An 18,174-nucleotide genomic window follows, 5' to 3' on the forward strand; every position below is an offset into this window, starting at 1 on the left:
TATTAGTATTTTTTTAATTTTTTTTAATTTTTTTTTTAACTTCATCCTGAATCATTTGGTTTAATTTGATTTTTAAATCAAATTTAATTTTTATTCTTTTATTTTTTTTTATCTTTTTACCAATTGAATTTTATTTTTAATTTCATCCATAATATTTTTTTTTTCAATTTATTTTTATATCAAATTTGGTCATTGTTTTTTTTATTATTGTTTATTTTGTTTAGGATCTTTTTTTATTGCATTTTTTTTTAATTTTATCCCTTTTTTATTGATGATTTTGCTTCTTCCTTTTATTTTTCTTCTATGGAATTAGTCTAGGTCTTATGAAAAAAATCACAAGTTTTAAAGGTTTACATATATTTATTTTTTTTTATTAAGTATTTTTATAAAAAAAATTTATTTTTAATTTGATCCTTCAAAAATTTATTTTTTTAGAATTGATCTTCGTGTTTTATTTTTTTAAAATTTTATTTTTATGGGGCTATTGCAATATTATACCCATAGTTGTAACTTGTAAGGTTATTGGATTAACTCGGTTCAATCAAATCTTTTTTATTTTTTTAAAAATTATAGTTTCATCGCTCAATATTTTTTATTGAAAATTTTGTTTTGTTAGTTTTAGATTTGTTTTTTATACGATCATTTTATAGATAATAACCACATTCATGAGTTTTGAAAATTAATGAGTTGATTTTAGTTTTTGATTGTCTTTTTTAAATTATTATTTTTTTAATTTTAACTTTTAAAATTTAATTTTTTGAAAATTAACCTTCATGCTTTTTTTTTTTTACTGTCCTTTTGCATTTAATTTTTTGTGAAATCTAATATATTAATTTATTTGGTCAAGACTTTTTTTTTTTTTTTTTATCAAAGTAAAGGTAAGACGAAGATTTCCATATTTTTTTCCATCTTCCTGACAGAATGCTTGTTCGTACGCTTCCTGGGACACTCAAATGTAAAATTCTACTATTATTAGTCCAACCACAGCGATAATATGCACGAAACTCGAAAAGAAATTTTCCTTTTAAACAAACAAAAAATAATTATTTTTCCTAATTAATTTTTACTTTTTTTTTCCCAGCTGTTAAATAAACTTTCACTAATAAATAATATGGTCCCCAAGACGTTTTTGAAAACATTATTTTGGTCTTTACATTTCATTTTATTATAAATAATCCTTATTACATGTCAAATTGTAAACTAGCTCAGAATTAGTCAAATAATTTTAATGGGTTTATAGATCACATAAGAGTTGAGTAAATTTAAATATGATAAAAACCAAGGTCATTTATACATTTTGTATTTTAAATTTGTTTTTTATATAATTATTTTTTGTTTCATAACCACGGTCACGAAATTTTTAAAGTAACTGAAAAAAAAAAAAAAAAATTTAACCCGCATCAAAGCACGGGTTAAATAGCTAATTAAAGATTCATATATTATAATGTTTGTCATAACCCAATTTCTTATCCTCCTTTTTTTATATGTTTTTAAGAAGAATCCAAAAAATAGCAAAAACATCAAAAAATTAAAAAAAAAAAATTGTTTTTGATGCATTTGGTTCTTTTTGGTATTTTTAGCTTCTTCTGAAAAGAACTAAAAACTAAAAAAATTACTTTGGATGCATTTAGTTTAAACATACTCATTTCAAAATCATTGAGTTATTTTCTTATTAAGTTGATGTTTTTTTTTTTAAAAAAAAAAACAAAAAATATTTGGATAAAAAGATTAACAGTATCAAAAAAATAAAAAAAAAATAAAAGTGATTTTGAATTATTTAATCACCAAGTAGACAAAACAATTGAAAGGAAAAAAAAAATTAATTTTCCTATAAGTAATGAGGAATCTCACACAGCTAAAACAAGGCCTTCACCATTTCCCTCATTCTTCTTCTTCATCGTGAACCCTATCTTAATGAATCATAGTTGTTAAAACTAATTTATGGTCAAATTAGTGTTAGCTCTAGATCACATGTGGGATGAGTTTGCTCGAATTAATTTAATTTTTTAAAAAATATTATAATGATATAATTTAAAATAAATAAAAGATTCTACATTTTATCTTACAGCATAGTCACTATTTTGTAACGTAACATGGGTTGCAGCTAGGAGCAGGTGTATATTCAGCTAATAAAGATTGAAAGTCTTGTGGTTGCGCTGCCCGATGAGCCTCGAACATGATGAGGAAGGCGCCTGGGGCTCATCCCAAACCGAAGCTCTCTCTCACATCCTCTAAGAGAGAGAGAGAACATGTGGAAGGAAAAGAAGAAAAAAGAAGACAGTTTTTTATTCCATTTCCTTTTGTTTTTGTTTTTTTTACTTTTTTAATTAATTGCTACATAATAAATGCTTGCGGTTTAAAAGGGTCAAACATTTAATTTCCCAACGGATGGTGACGTGATCAAGGTTGAGAGCGAACAAAACGAACCAAAACGCGTAGTCGCAACGGGACTAGATATCCCACATCGGCTGGTTAGAGAAACTTAATAGCCTTTGTATACGCTAGGCAGTGAACATTTGCTTGTCCCTTCGGGGACATCCGATAAAATTGGAACGATACAGAGAAGATTAGCATGGCCCCTGCGCAAGGATGACACGCACAAATCGAGAAATGGTCCAAATTTTTTTTTGTTTTTTTCAGTCTCTGCTCTTCTGCTTGCTTGCTTCAATGGCTCCCTTTCTCATCTGGGTTCTTTAGAAGCTAAGGTATTTTTTAATGTTTTGGATTCTGTGCTTTCTGCAATTTACAGATATATAGGTATTGATTTCTATCGTGATGGTCTTAGTGTACTTTCTGCAGTGTATGTGGAAAAATCACTTATTGTGTTAGCAGAACCATTGATTTCTCAGGATGAACATAACGTAGAGAACCTTTGTTGAAACAAGGAAACAACTCACTGTGTTTGCAGCCTTTTAGTACCTTGATTAAGTTGCAAATTAGTCTGTGTATTCTTGCAAATCATAGCAGTATTTTTCACACTTTGCTTTTCTAATCTGTTTCTTCATTCGACTGTTTCTAATCTCATGTTTTGCTGAAGCACACATATTGTCATATTATTCTATGTTCAGTGGCCGCGAGGATGCTCACTGTCTTTGAAGGCCCGACAACATGTAGAGAGAAGATATTAAAATGTATCAGATTGGAATTCTTGACATTATTCAAGTTTTCTTCATTCTAAGGTAAATTACTGTCTCTGTTGCTTGTTCAAAAGGGCGTGGTAGTTTGCAATACGGGTGCTTTGTAGAGAAGCTATACCATGCTAGTTTGATTCATTTGTTTGTGCGATGTTTGGAAAATGAAGGATAAAATAGAACCCCAGATTGAAGTTTGGCCTCAATCAAGATGAAGATAGGAAAATTGGTGAATTTTTTTGTAAACTGTTATGTGTGTAGTTTGTGGATCATTGCTGTTAAGGTGTTTTGTTAAAATATTTTATGGATTTATGCTTCATTTTATTCAAATATGAATGTTATGTTGTTGCAATATAAATTTACTTGGCATATTTAGTCTCTTGCTTTTTGTTCAATAGTATTTTGATGTATTTTTTTTTTAATGATTGGTAGTGCATTTGATACAAGTTTCGGAAAAAAAAAATATATTAACTTCAAAGTGTAAATAAATATTACTGCATATCCATTGTAGTCAACGAATCTTCTAGTGAAGTTAGCCAGTTATTGTTTTTCTTTTACTTGAAGAATCTAATAAAACATTTAGTAAAAAAAGAATTACAAATAAGTAAAATTGATGAATGTTCAAGAGTTTTGAAATAAGGTGCTAATCTTATATGCAAGTGTGCATGAATTATCAGATTGACCTAGCAAAATTAATTAACTCAACATACGTGTATCACGCATTTGTGTGTTATGAAATTGTTCGGAATCGTTTGGTTGAAATTATATTTTTTATTTTTAAAAAATAAAATTATTAATTTTTTTATATTTTCAAGCTAATGCCAAAAATAATTTTTTTAATAAAAAATATTTTTTTAATAAATTTTTAAGTAAAATACATTTTAAACCATAATTCCTGTAACGCTACACTAGCTGTTAAATGTGTAAATGTGTGATGAAATCAATAATAAAATAAATGATAAATTATCTAAATTTAGTTTAACCAGGTTTCTATCCTTTCATTATTATTATTATTATTATTATTATATCATATATTATCAACATCAACAGACATATTGTGTTTAAAACTATCACTTATAGTTAAATTAATTAAATGACTGTTTTCTGTTTTTTCCCAAAAAATAATTTGAAATACTCGAATAAAAAAGAAATTGAAGCTCAAAGATTCGATTCAATTTGCCTCAAAATTAAGGATAATTTAATCTTTAGTAATTTAGTTTGAGATAAATTACGTGATTGTCTAGTTTCAACCCATCTACGCAGATCAAGACTGGATTAACTATGTGGTAGCTTAGTGGTAAGAGCTTGGGACCAAGAGGTTTGCTTCCTCTGTGATTTCAGGTTCGAGCCCTAGATTGCTCATATGATGGCCATTGGAGATTTACATGGTCGTTAACTTTAGGGCTTGTGGGATTAGTCGAGGTACGCGCAAGCTAGTCCGGACACCCACGTTAAACTAAAAAAAAATAAAAAACCGGATTCATCAATACGTGGCTCAACACAAAGGAAAAAGAGAGCAGAGAGTGATGAACTGAGGATGAGCAGCTGGTTGTTCCATGATGAAAATACCCTTATTTACAAAAATACCCTATTCCATTTTTTGAGTTTTGCAAGATAAACCGCACCTTCGCCAGTCAGCTCATTTTTGAACGTACCCACCCAAGATATTTCATATATATATATATATATATATGACGTATGATATTTGTTGTCATAAATCAATGTATTCTTACTCGTGTTTTATATTTTTTTGACAAAAAAATAAATATATAAGCTTTTCAAATATATTTTTTAAAATTTTAATTATAAATCAAAAAGCATATAGATACATTTAATTAAATATATTGAGAACTATCTATTCCATTAAATAAATAAAAGTGTTAAGCCATTTATTCAACTTCTTTCGCTGCAAGTTGAATATTTCTTTTTAATGCAAAATAATTAATGTATAGGTGTTATTAACGTGTTTTTTTAATACCGAGTAAAAAATATAATCATGAATCAAAAAGTTAATATTTATATATAATAAAAATATAATAAATATCATACAAGTTAATAAAAATATATAAAATTTCAAATTAATTTTTCTGACGATAATGATAATGATAATAATAATGATGTTCTTCTAATGCTATCACAGACAACTGTTAAGATATTGTCATTATTTTGGCAAATATCCCACTTTCATTTTGTACAAGTGGGACAACTCATCACCCACTTAGTATAAAGTGGAAGCACAAATTGTGGAATGATTGATGCTATATTTTATGGCTTTCTTGTCTCCTTTATGCTGACAAATGTGCTGGAGAAGCTTACCATTGATGCTTATAATAAAAACATCATTTCAGAGCAAAGTGAGATAGTGAGAGTGTAAAATGTGAAAGACCAAGAGAGACAGTGAAGAGCTACAATGATAGTAGCCTTGCTGCCATTGCTACAAAGAGAGCTGAGAGTTGAGTTTAAGTGGATGTAATTATTCTTTTTAATGTATTTGTTTTGTATCATTTATTTATTTTTAATAATATGGACCTTTCCCGTAAATGTAGACAATTTACCAAACTATGTTAAAAATATTATGTCAGTATGCTAGGCTTCAAATGAACAATAATCAGAACATTATTGGTCAGATTCCTCAACAACAACTAATGCACCCCAATGACATAATTAGGGTTAACTCACTCTATGCACCTCCGAGTGCCAACAAAATATAATATAGTTAGACAACATCAAGAAATTGTCTCAAATCATCAGCTTTTCTTTTCTTATATTTCTTTTCAGCAGCTAAAATATAAATATAAAAATGAGAGAAGATACCACATAAAAAAACCTGCTGGATAAACAAGACAAGGATCGCTTGCTCCAATAATGCTACTATAATTCGGCATATTTTAAAATGACAATGTACTTATTCCACTAAATCAATCCTTTTTTTTTTTTTTGTACGAATGAAAGGAAGCAAACAAGACAATTAGGACTTAATGAAAAAGATTCCCAAAGAATCTGCTAGGAGCAAATGGCTCAGTCCTGGAGGTGGATGATCCCAAATCTGAAACCTTTCCATCCCTCTAGCAACATTCTTGGCTAGGAAATTTGCTCAAGAGTTGGCCTCCTTGAGGGTATGATGCATTTGTACCTCCCAAGGTTTCAACAGTAGCCTCTTGATATCAAGGATAAGAGGTCTTGACTTGTGAATAACTTGTTCTTCACTGTAGATGAGACAAATGACATCCATGGAGACGGAGCTGCATCTATGGAGACGGAGCTGCAGAGAACCTTTCCATGCCTCTAGTCCCAAGAAATATGGAGACCATGTTTTATCGCTAACAACTCAGAGAAGCCTACCAACCAAGCACCTTCCATGTCCTTAATAAGACCACCGAATCCAACTCTCTCTGAATTCCTGAAGGAACTGCCATCAACATCCAATTTCACGTAGCCTTCCAGGACACCAACGGAGGGATCCTTGGGGTTTTAGTCCAACCTCCATGCTCTGAGACAATCATCTTCCAACAAGAGGATCCTTTTAATCAACCAATCTGCACTCGCATAGGTCTCAGCAAAGGCAACCATGTAACATTGTCTCCACAACCACCAAACTCCGGCCAGAAAAGGAAGGATATCAAGAGGATTTTGGAATAAATGTTGCTAGATATGAGTACCTCGCTGCTGGGTTTCTCAAAACATATATATACACAATGAATACGGTAATTTTAAATTTTTTTCAAGAGCCCCGAGGATTAAGTTAAACAAATCTAGAATTGTTTAGAGTTTTTATAGAGATTACCTTTATTAAACACACTACATATACGTCAACACACCATCAGCATCCTGTAATTGATAAACAAAGGTTAATGTTTGAGTAAAGCATGCAACTCAGGGGAGAGGAAAAAATAAGGATTCATGGCTTAGATTTCTAACAGAAGAATCTGCAACTCGAACCATCTCCAATTCTCCAAGAAATATATAGTAAGGAATCATGCAATGATTGTAAATGTCAGAAAATACTATGGACACTCGTCTAAGCTCAGCAAGCAAATGCCAGTTTTAGATTTTATCAGGTAAAGAAAAATGTGAACCACAGAGTGAGCGAAAAGCAGGACAATTCTCCAACACATTTGCTTATAACACCTATCCAGAATAAACAAAAGGAAACACTGATATGGCCAAGACAAATGACCGATGATGCTGCCAGCACATTCACATAAGCAATATAGCTCCATAAATAAAACATCACAACACATTTGTTTTCCTATCCTCCCAGCAGTGTAACTCTGTCAAAATGCTGCTTCCTAGAGTGCTTATCACTCTTGCATTACAGAGTTTACAAATTAAGTCAACATCAAATCATCATCGCCAATCCCTTCATTTAATGTTTTGTCCCATTATTTCACCCTCCTGCACTACCGATATCAGAAAGTGCCCAAAAACTAGCACGCAAGGAAAGAAGATGAAGAAAGAAGAAAGAAGTTAACCAAGAAATACAACGTATAATACGCCGGCAATATTCATATTGCTTCAAAAAACGCAACCGGAAGACAACCCATGTAGTCTATTTTCAAGACTTTGAAATGCCTCAACGATTGATTACAAAAGGCTGCCTACCATATGCAACAACCAAGAGATTGGCACCAAGCTACTAGTGTACTTGCAGAGAAAAGAAACTGAAAAGATTTGTTCTGGGAAACAAAATCGAGGGATGGAAACACAAATAAAAGATTGCCTACTCGCAGAAAGTAAAGCAGTAAAATGCTTGTAACCAATCAATCATGGCCCATGGGATTGATGGTTTTCATCACTACTCAACAGCAGGTCAAGGGAACCCAAGGTAGCTCACACTGTACATGATGAAGCTCATTCCGCGAAGTTCTCACCCCACGAAGATCCATCTCCATCCGTACAGAATTGTCATCCAATTCCCTCATCTGAACATCCTTGTCTGAATGAAATGCATCCGCACAATGTGCAATCCTTTGCGAAGCATGCTGAGCCGCTTCCAAATCCTGCTTTAACGTAACATGGGTTGCAGCTGGACGCAGGTAGTCAGCTAATAAAGATTGAAAGACTTGTTGTTGCGCTGCAAGAGCCTAGAACATGATGAGGAAGGCGCCTGGGGTGGATCCCAAACTGGGGCTCTCTCTCACATCCTCTAAGAGAGAGAGAGAGAACATGTGGAAGGAAAAGAAGAAAAAAAAAGGTCAGGCAATTAGGCTTTTAGGATACCCAGAAGAGAAGAAAAGAAAAGAAAAGAGAAGACAGTTTTTTATTCCATTTCCTTTTGTTTTTGTTTTTTTTACTTTTTTAATTAATTGCTACATAATGAATGCCTGCGGTTTAAAAGGGTCAAACATTTAATTTCCCAACGGATGGTGACGTGATCAAGGTTGAGAGCGAACAAAACGAACCAAAACGCGTAGTCGCAACGGGACTAGATATCCCACATCGGCTGGTTAGAGAAACTTAATAGCCTTTGTATACGCGACGCAGAGAACAATAGCTTGTCCCTTCGGGGACATCCGATAAAATTGGAACGATACAGAGAAGATTAGCATGGCCCCTGCGCAAGGATGACACGCACAAATCGAGAAATGGTCCAAATTTTTTTTTGTTTTTTTCAGTCTCTGCTCTTCTGCTTGCTTGCTTCAATGGCTCCCTTTCTCATCTGGGTTCTTTAGAAGCTAAGGTATTTTTTAATGTTTTGGATTCTGTGCTTTCTGCAATTTACAGATAAATCTAGGTATTGATTTCTATCGTGATGGGGTTAGTGTACTTTGTGCAGTGTATGTGGAAAAATCACTTATTGTGTTAGCAGCACCACAAATCGAGAAATGGTTCATTTTTTGTTTTTGTTTTTTTCAGTCTCTGCTCTTCTGCTTGCTTGCTTCAATGGCTCCCTTTCTCATCTAGGTTCTTTAGAAGCTAAGGTATTTTTTAATTTTGGATTCTGTGCTTTCTGCAATTTACAGATAAAATCTAGGTATTGATTTCTATCGTGATGGTCTTAGTGTACTTTCTGCAGTGTATGCGGGAAAATCACTTATTGTGTTAGCAGAACCATTGATTTCTCGGGGTGAACATAACGTAGAAAACCTTAGTTGAAACAAGGAAACAACTCACTGTGTTTGCTGCCTTTTAGTACCTTGATTAAGTTGCAAATTAGTGGGTGTATTCTTGCAAATCATAGCAGTTTTTTCACACTTTGCTTTTCTAATCTGTTTCTTCATTCGACTGTTTCTATTCTCATATTTTGCTGAAGCACACATTTTGTCATGTTATTCCATGTTCAGTGGCGGCGAGGATGCTCACTGTCTTTGAAGGCCCCACAACATGTAGAGAGAAGATATTAAAATGTATCAGATTGGAATTCTTGACATTATTCAAGTTTTCTTCGTTCTAAGGTAAATTACTGTCTCTGTTGCTTGTTCAAAAGGGCGTGGTAGTTTGCAATACGGGTGCTTTGTAGAGAAGCTATACCATGCTACATTGATCCATTTGTTTCTGAGATATTTGGAAAATGAAAGATAAAATAGAACCCAGATTGAAGTTTTGGCCTCAATCAAGATGAAGATCGGAAAATGGCACCATCCTCAGTTTTGTCTGTGTGTATCTTGTTGAAGCTAATGAAACTGATACGAGTTGAGCTGGATTCTGCCATCAATATCATGATACATCTCCTCTGCTAATTTGACCCTTTTTTGAATTCAGATATTATTGATTGTCCCGTCACAAACTACAGATGTAGTGTATATTATATGAATCTTTTTTTTTTCCCCTCCAAGTGGCAAAATCCCTTAGGTGGATTCTTGGGATATCTTGGTCCGGTGTAGATTTGGTTGGCAAGGATCACCGTCAAGTTCTCAGTAATTTAATGGTAAAATCTAGCCAGTGATTTCTATCTTGATGACGATTTGTATTTTATGCAGTTAATAAGAGTTTTGTTTACAAATATACAAGAACTATGGTTAAGAAGCAGTTTATTCTGTTGAGCTAGACAGATTTAGAAGGTTTGGCATTACTTGATGATGATTAGTACAAGTTTCTAAACGCAGGCTTCTATGATCTTTCCAAACTTGTCTTGCTGGTTGTTTTGTTTACAAGGTGGCAATGATCCCTCATCCTAGCAGGTGTCAGGTTGGTGGCTTTGCCCAGGATGGTCATGCAGGGGAGCAAGAAGAAGAGAGAAACAAGCCTTAACCCGAATTCTACCAGTCTTTTCACAATGTGGAAGGAAGGGGAGACCTTTCAATTGCATCTACCTCTGCCTCCCTCGAGTTCAAAACTTTCCTCTTAAGTGAGACATAGCTTGACTACTTTCAAACTGCAGATTGGTTCTCTTGCGGTTCAATTCCAGGTGGAAAGAAAGACCAAGTCAATTGTTTTTGTTTCTATATATTGCAAACTAAGAATTGCAAGTCACATACTGTAATGGTTGATGGTGTTTTGCTTCATGATTGTCAACGATAAGAAGCTTAGGATGTGCTCGGCTAAAGATACTCTAAAGGGGAGAGGAATCTGTGTACCAATTGCATGTTCTTGAATTTCAGCGATCGTGGATGATAATTGGGTGTCTCTAGAAAAATATACAAGATGCAGATTTTGAAAGTTCCATAGAGCACTCAGACTTGGGATGATGTGAGGATGGGCTCTGACTATTTGCTTAATTTCATGAGAGTGATTTGTCCCATAGCTTAGCAGTCAATTAAACCATGCCAACTCTAACCACACAGAAGGCAGGCAAGCATCTGTGTCATGTATAGTTTGCATATCATACATATATCCCTCGTGAGGTGCTTTAATTAGCTCAAATCGGTGAGATACTTCCCACGGCTAGAACATAAGGGAACACTACACATGAGCAGCCACTAGGCCTAACCCTAGCTAGCGGTGGACCTCACGTGAAGGTCATCACACACACCCGGATATAGCCAAGCTACACGCTCAGCAACCTAGCATGATAGATATCATCAGTGACAACCAGTCTCACACTCATACTAATCGGTTATGGAAGCATTGTGGAATTTGGAGGACGAATGGAAGTTGACAACCCAAGAAGCAGTTCTCTTATTTGTTTGTACAGTCCTTGCAGTCATGGCGCTTTGCGCTGCAATCATGCTTAAGAGGAAGGCCCAAACAAAGCAAAGAGCAGTCAACGAAGACCCAAGCACAGATAGCTCAATACGGTGGTCTGAGCCCGAGCCTGACTCTAACAATTGGATCACAATAAGGAGGGTGTTGATGGAGTCGATGAGGTGGAGTGGAGCAAGCAAATGGGATGAGAGAAGTAGTGGGAGTGGCAGTGGGATGCTGCTGCCACCGCCGGTTCTTGGGTCAGAAAGGTGTGAGTCAAGTATGGGGTGGCAAAGCTCTGAGTCTTTGTCAGCAGTATGGCAAAGGCCTATACTAATGGGAGAGAAATGTGAGCTTCCAAGGTATAGTGGTCTTATTCTCTATGACGAAAGAGGACGGCTACTTGATCATTCTCTCACATCTTCTCGTAAAGAACATATTCACGAGGTAAATAAAGGAGAGCAATGCTTATTTGCTAACCACACTCCTCCTATATTATAGAATTGATCTTGTTGCTTTCATGAACAACAACAACAATAATTTTTGAATGTGTTGATGTTCTTATATGGTTTTAATATGTTGATTTAAATAAAATAAAATAATAATAATAAAAAATCATTATCTTAATATATTTCCGAACAAAAAAACATTTTGAAAAGCTCTAAATCCTCCTTTCATCTGCTGTTTTATGTGTTGCAGGAAAAACCAGCAGCTGTTCTGAGAACTACCCTGAAGGATTTGCTATTGCCGTAGTATTTAGGTGATGTTGATGCTTGTAACCATGACAAGAGAGTGATATCATGTGGGGGATTTCCAATTGAAGAATTGTTTTCCAGTTTTATTCTGCAATAAGAACCCTCATTCAATGCGGTGCAGTTCCATTACATGCTGCTCACCTTGCTTGCTTCTATTTACGTCTTCTAGAGACCAATGAAATTAGGAGAGAAAAGAAGATATGGGATAGTTTATGGTCACATTGCACCGCTTATTTGTTCTTGCTCACACAAGAGACAAAATGTGTCCCACGGATTATTGCTTAGATTAAATAGAGATGGGTAATTATGCGACATAGAGTTATTATTTATCTAATTTGTTTTAATATAACATGTTAATGGCATCATTTAAGACTAGATCTAAATATAAAATTGATTTATAAAAAAATTTAGGGTTAAAATTTTATTGAAAATTGTTCTCAACAAAAAATTATTAGTGATGACTAGAATAAATTTTAAGTATGAGAAATTATAACTCTTGATTACATGTTTTTTTTTTTGTAAAATACAAGACCCTTTATCCTTTATAGAAAAGAAAAGAAATTTTCTCTTTAGTTTATATTGTAGAAAATTGAAGGGTCACAGATAAGCTTTAGTAAAGTTGTATGGATTTGCCCACCTACGCATGCTTTGCTCGGGTCTCGGCTTACAGGTCTATGATCTCTCTTGCGTTTGAGTTTATTTATTGCTAATCGATTTTAAACATGGATTTAAATTTATTATAAAATAAATTTTTTTATCCATAAATAATAATTTTTTGCTAGCATATTAGTTGTCCAACCCATGAATAAAGTTTAATAAGAGAACTATTTCTAAATAATGTTTTCTGTTCAAAATCATCAAAATTAAAGCATGACAAGATCAATTATGGTTTTATGACAGTTAATTAAAGCTAGTAATGGAGGAATTAATTCTAGTAATTATCAAAATTATTATTTTTTTCAGTTTTGATTTCAAAATCCAAAAGGGGTTGAAGAAAGAGATTTTTATACAGTTTTTTTTTTTTTTTTTTTTTTTTTTTTTAAGATTCTTCATCTCCCTTGTTTCCAGCTTGTTCTTTTCGCTCTGTTTTAAGCTGCTCCTTCTTTTTATAAAGATACTTTATTTGATTATTTTTTTTTGGTTTGTATACTTATTTAAAATAACATCTAAATAAAATGATAGTCTTAAAATTTTAGGAGGTTTATTTCAAACATATTAGTTGTTGCACACCTGATATTAATAATTGACAACAACAAAGATAGATCATATTTTAAGTTCTTTAACAAGTACTATTTCTTTGTTATAATTTATATTTTAATTTTAATATATTACATTATTAATATGTATATTAGAATTTTGTTAATATATGTGTGCATGTTAATGTCTTTGTATATGTTTTTTATTTTACTTATAAAATTATCATGATATATAAAATTATGTACTTATAAACTAAACATTTCATACAAACAGGAAGAATTTTATAATACTTGAGAAGAAAGATCCATGTTCGATTCCCTTTGTTCTGTCCCAACAGCTCATGGAAAGAAGAAACAAGGAAAAACAATCCTGTGTATTTTTCAAAATAAGGATAGTTTGTTGTAATTCTAACGCGAGATTATATATGTATAAATCAGTATGTTCATATTTTTCTTTTAATGATTTTCGGACTTTTTTTTTTAGCAAATTGAAAGATTAAGGGGATGTTTAGATAAATCAAAAAATATTTTTCATTTTTCAATTCCAATTTTCTACTCCTTCACAAGTTTTTATTTTTTTTATTAAAAAAAAATCATATGACATGTTTATTTCTTTAAGTTTCCACCTATTTTCTTAGTCAGAAAATTGAAAAAAAAAATGTTTAGATTATAGCTGTTTTGTGTTCCTAGAAAAATGAAAAAATAAAAATCATTTTCAAAACACATTTGTTTTCTTTAATATATTATAAATATTCTTTACGTGAACAAATTTCATTTCACATTTTCTTACATATTATTTTGTAATGAATATTTTCCACATCTAAATATACACGTGTATAACAATTATAATTTTGTCATTTAATATATGTATACATGCCTTAAATACATATATTATTATTACATTATATATTGAATAATATATAATATTTAAATAATGAATACTCAAAATCTAATAAATAAAATATAAATATCTAAATTTTTTATTCAATTAAGATTTAATTATAGCAGAAACATTACTAGCAGATACCTATTTTCATCATTAAGCATGAACCATGTATGGTAGCCATATTTTGACATTTCATTTCGTGTGGATTAAGAGTTGAGTTGTTATGATGATTAAAGCTCTTAATCAACATAAAAGTGTTTTTCTCAATTTACCCTTGTCTATACAAATTACCAAAAGGCAAGGGAGGAAAGATATTATGGTTTTTTCATAATTTTGTCTTTTCTTGAAACAATATAATTACCAAAGTAGCCTTATAGTTATAAAAAAATTGTATTATGTTTTGGTGTTTTATGGTAATTTTATTTTAATTGCACAATAAAATAAAAAGTTACCCTTGAGTTCAAAAAATTGAAATTGTTTTGTAGGGGTATTTTAGTTTTTGTATCTTGGTTTTTTTTTTTTTTGTTATATTTTGGAGCAATAAAGGGCATTTCTACATTTGAATAATAGAAAATATTAAAAAAAAAAAAGAGTTATTGGTGTGTGCTTGCTAGTGAACATTGTCCACACCATCTAAACATCATGTGTGGCAATGTTTGGCGTTGGAATATTGCTTTCCATTAGGGTGTTAGAAGTTAGGTCGCATCCTTTTCCACTCTGTATGGCACATACAAGCAACAAATGATCAGTTCATTGTCGATGACTGTTTCTTTTTTCCGTTTGTCCTCCCCTAAAAAGTACATATTGGTCCTTTTTTTTTTGGTATTTCAATTGTATTCTTTATTCTCATGTTTTCTAGTTTTTGTTCTTGGTCCTTTTATATATATCTGTATATATTTGTTTTTAATTTAGTTGTTCAATTATAATTTCTCATATATTATTTCTTTCAATCAAGTCCTTATTCTTTTGTTTTTTTTTTCCTTAAACATTTTGTTAAAGTTTATTAGCTTTCAATTTTATCATTCGATCAAAGTTTATGGTGTATTATTTTTTCTAATTCGATCCTTATTTTTTTAATTTTTTGTTAAAATTGTTTTTCTTTTCTATTTAACCCTCATATCAAAAAATTATCTTTTGTTTTATTTATATTATTCACTGTAATTTACAAGTAATTAGTTAGTACTAACCATTCCTTGCATGTATTATAAAATAAAACCCCCACCTACTTAATTGCATCTAATAGTTGTACTCTTTAAAAACTTACTAATTTTTATTCAAAAAAAAATAAATTTGATCACCATGACTAATATTAGACTGGTCCTAATCATGATCTTTTTAGTGACATGTCTTTTTGTAAACACGGAATCTATCATGACTAATATCTTACTGATTCACATTTAAGAATGCCTCTTCTGCTTGTCATGTGCCACTTATCACATATAGGAGAAACAAAAATTATTATTCTATATGTATAATATAATTTAATGATGTTATATTGTGTTTCGTGCGAGTTTGAAGGAGCTGTGAATGAAGAAAACAAGGGAGATAACATATGGGATAACTTCACTTGACAATAATGGCCGTATAGTAAACATGGCATGGATTTTATGAAAAAAACTGAATGTTGAATTATTTTGTTTTTCTGATCCAAATCATACTTACTAAACATGTTGCCTTCCTAGTTTTATAAAGATTAGAAAATCATATACCAGTAATTGCCAAGTGTTAGATTTTATATGTTTTGATGTTGTACAACTATGTTGTCATATTGATATCTTTTATTTTACAAATTATTTGGACTTATGCCATTTTTTCTTGAAAATAGGTTGTTAGATTAAAAAATTGAAAATATTGATATGGCAATGGCCAAACTTAAATTCTTTTCTTTTCTTTTCTTTTTTTCCCCTCTTCTAATGCTAAATGACTCATCTTTGTTGGTTTACTAACATCCTATCAAAAAAAAAAAAAAAAAAAACTTTGTTGGTTTTCTAGACACCATAACCAAAAGGATACATGTATCTATCTTACATAAACAATACGAATAAAGCATGTAAGTGCTAAGATGAAATTTGAATTATTCATTACTAAATTGAAATGATGAAATTTAAATATGCATTAGTAAACTTGATATGGATTAGCCTATGACCATTAATAACCCATTATACATTCTAAATGGGCCCATCATAAGGTCCAAAGCAAAGACATTGAAGAAAGCATTGAATTGACTGGTTGTACAAGTTTTGACCAAGACTGAACTTATGGATCTTTTGAAGCATCAAGATAAGACCTTAGTATATTTAATCCACATGTAAGAGGGGCCCAATCAACCCTTATATGGGTCATGAAGTTTCGACAACAAGGCTGCTAATTTTGTATTAATTTCGACCAACTTTGTTATGTGATGTTTTTATATGTTTTGTGGGGTCATAACTAGTATTGTATTTTCTATTATGTGTGAGAACATTGATTATTTTTTTTAAATATTAGGATTTATTATTTTTATTTTATTACATTGCCAGGCAAGGATAAAACACAACAGAGAAAACAAAGGAATCCAAGTTGACTTAGAAAACACATGGTCGGCATAGTCTCCTTATTGTACAAGGAGAATAATTCAATAACTTAATTATGTTTTCTAATATTAGAAGGATACCAAGAGGTGGCGAAAAGAAGCATTAAATACGACATCATTTTTCTTCTAAAAAAAAGATAAATACAAGACTGATATTAGAATTATATTCTAACTTATTAACCAAAGAGGTGACAACTTCTTCTTTAGTTCCTAGGATTATTGGACAACATTATAGGCTATTATTAAGTCTTGTATCAAACCTACAATATTTTCTTTTCTTCTTCTCTTCTCATGGCAGATAAAGACTTAGGACTTATGAACTTTATTTTTATTTTGTTATCTACAACCCAAGGCTTGTTTGAGCTTAATTAATACTTTGTTTTTAGCTAGGATATAAGACATGTTTGGATCAGAGTTTGGACTTACTAGTAAAGGTTTTAGGCCAGTTTTTGTATGTGGATCATTTCAGACCACAATAATAGATATATTAAGGTTAATTTTTTAGAACTATTTAACACATGTAAGCCTAAATTTCGAAGCCATTGGTGAGTAATACTTTTGAACTTTTCAGTTTTAATGTGTGAAAGAGCTTCTTGTATTTTTTGGTTCTTAAATGAGCTAAATCTGACTTATCAAAGATTAACTTACTTTGTGGCGTCATTCGACTTCATTCTAATAGTATTGGTGCCTTGGGGCATATTTTTATTATATTACACTCCTATCAAACCTCTTTTGGCTTTCCAGGATCAAATCTCAATTTTGATTGAGGGTTGCGTGACCATGAGATCACAAAGTTCACATCAGTTGGTATCAAAGCTAGGCTTCAAGATCAGGTCATATCTTTATGAAATTTCCATTTTCCTAGTGTTAGTTAAGTTTTCGGTGTTTGCGTCAATCTTCTTTTTTTTCTTTGTGTCTGAGGCATAATAGTAAAAAAAGAAAATTAATATTTCATTTCGTTACTATCTCTAACATATCAATAGTATAAAATTAAAAAAATAAGAAAAAGAAAAAAGAGATGTTATTCAAAACTTGTTGCAGTTTTGCTACAAAAACACAATCCATATAGAACCCTAAGCAAATCATATCATAATTAATTGAAATTTCATATATTTACTATTGGGGTGAAATTGGACTATGCATTAAATTTGAGCTTATTTTGATATCATTTTCTTAATGTTTCAATTAGATGTTTAATTATGCCGCAAATTGATCATATATGAGTTTCGATACCTAGACATAAGATAATGACCTATAAACTGAGATTTGTAGTTTATTGGGTATCAAGATACTACATAATTAATTTTAGATCATTCCAATATCGTTAGGTCTTGTTTCAATTATAATGCTTTAAAATTACATAACAAGTTATATTTGTGTCACGTTCCAAAATGTGTTTGTCTACTGATGGTTTTGACCAAATCAATTTGTTTATGTTATATTAGGGTTATTTAGGAGTCAAATTAGTGTCTTCATTAGTTTCATTTTTGTTTTATGTCGCGTCTTCGCTTTATCCACAATTCATACAACTATGCATTGCTACATGCAAAATCATAATTGTAGTTATAGG

General features: G+C 31.5%; 1 protein-coding gene, 1 long non-coding RNA gene and 2 other non-coding genes across 25 annotated transcripts; 3 read left to right on the plus strand and 1 right to left on the minus strand.

Annotated features, from left to right (window-relative positions):
- Positions 1-2,474: 2,474 nt before the first annotated feature.
- Positions 2,475-12,079, plus strand: LOC118043709 (uncharacterized). Of its 22 annotated transcripts, none has more exons than XM_035051751.2 (4): positions 2,475-2,705; positions 3,069-3,179; positions 10,052-11,642; positions 11,895-12,079. In XM_035051751.2, exons 3-4 carry the CDS (start codon positions 11,130-11,132, stop codon positions 11,946-11,948), a joined length of 567 nt encoding a protein of 188 aa, XP_034907642.1. In that variant the 5' UTR covers positions 2,475-2,705; positions 3,069-3,179; positions 10,052-11,129; the 3' UTR covers positions 11,949-12,079. The 22 variants fall into 22 exon arrangements, with proteins under 22 accessions (XP_034907642.1, XP_034907649.1, XP_073268424.1 ...); XM_035051758.2 differs by having other exon boundaries at positions 10,178-11,642; XM_073412323.1 differs by having other exon boundaries at positions 10,227-11,642.
- Positions 2,523-2,625, plus strand: LOC118043719 (U6 spliceosomal RNA). The gene has a single exon (XR_004686696.1). It is a non-coding gene; the product is annotated as a U6 spliceosomal RNA (small nuclear RNA).
- On the minus strand, positions 5,857-8,426 carry LOC118043711 (uncharacterized). The gene is made up of 3 exons (XR_004686695.2): positions 7,966-8,426; positions 6,916-6,959; positions 5,857-6,797 (listed from the first exon to the last, which is right to left on the minus strand). It is a non-coding gene; the product is annotated as an uncharacterized lncRNA (long non-coding RNA).
- LOC118043720 (U6 spliceosomal RNA) lies at positions 8,629-8,731 on the plus strand. The gene has a single exon (XR_004686697.1). It is a non-coding gene; the product is annotated as a U6 spliceosomal RNA (small nuclear RNA).
- Positions 12,080-18,174: the final 6,095 nt, after the last annotated feature.

This window comes from Populus alba, chromosome 11 (assembly GCF_005239225.2).
Source record: "Populus alba chromosome 11, ASM523922v2, whole genome shotgun sequence".
In the NCBI taxonomy this organism is placed as follows: domain Eukaryota; kingdom Viridiplantae; phylum Streptophyta; class Magnoliopsida; order Malpighiales; family Salicaceae; genus Populus; species Populus alba.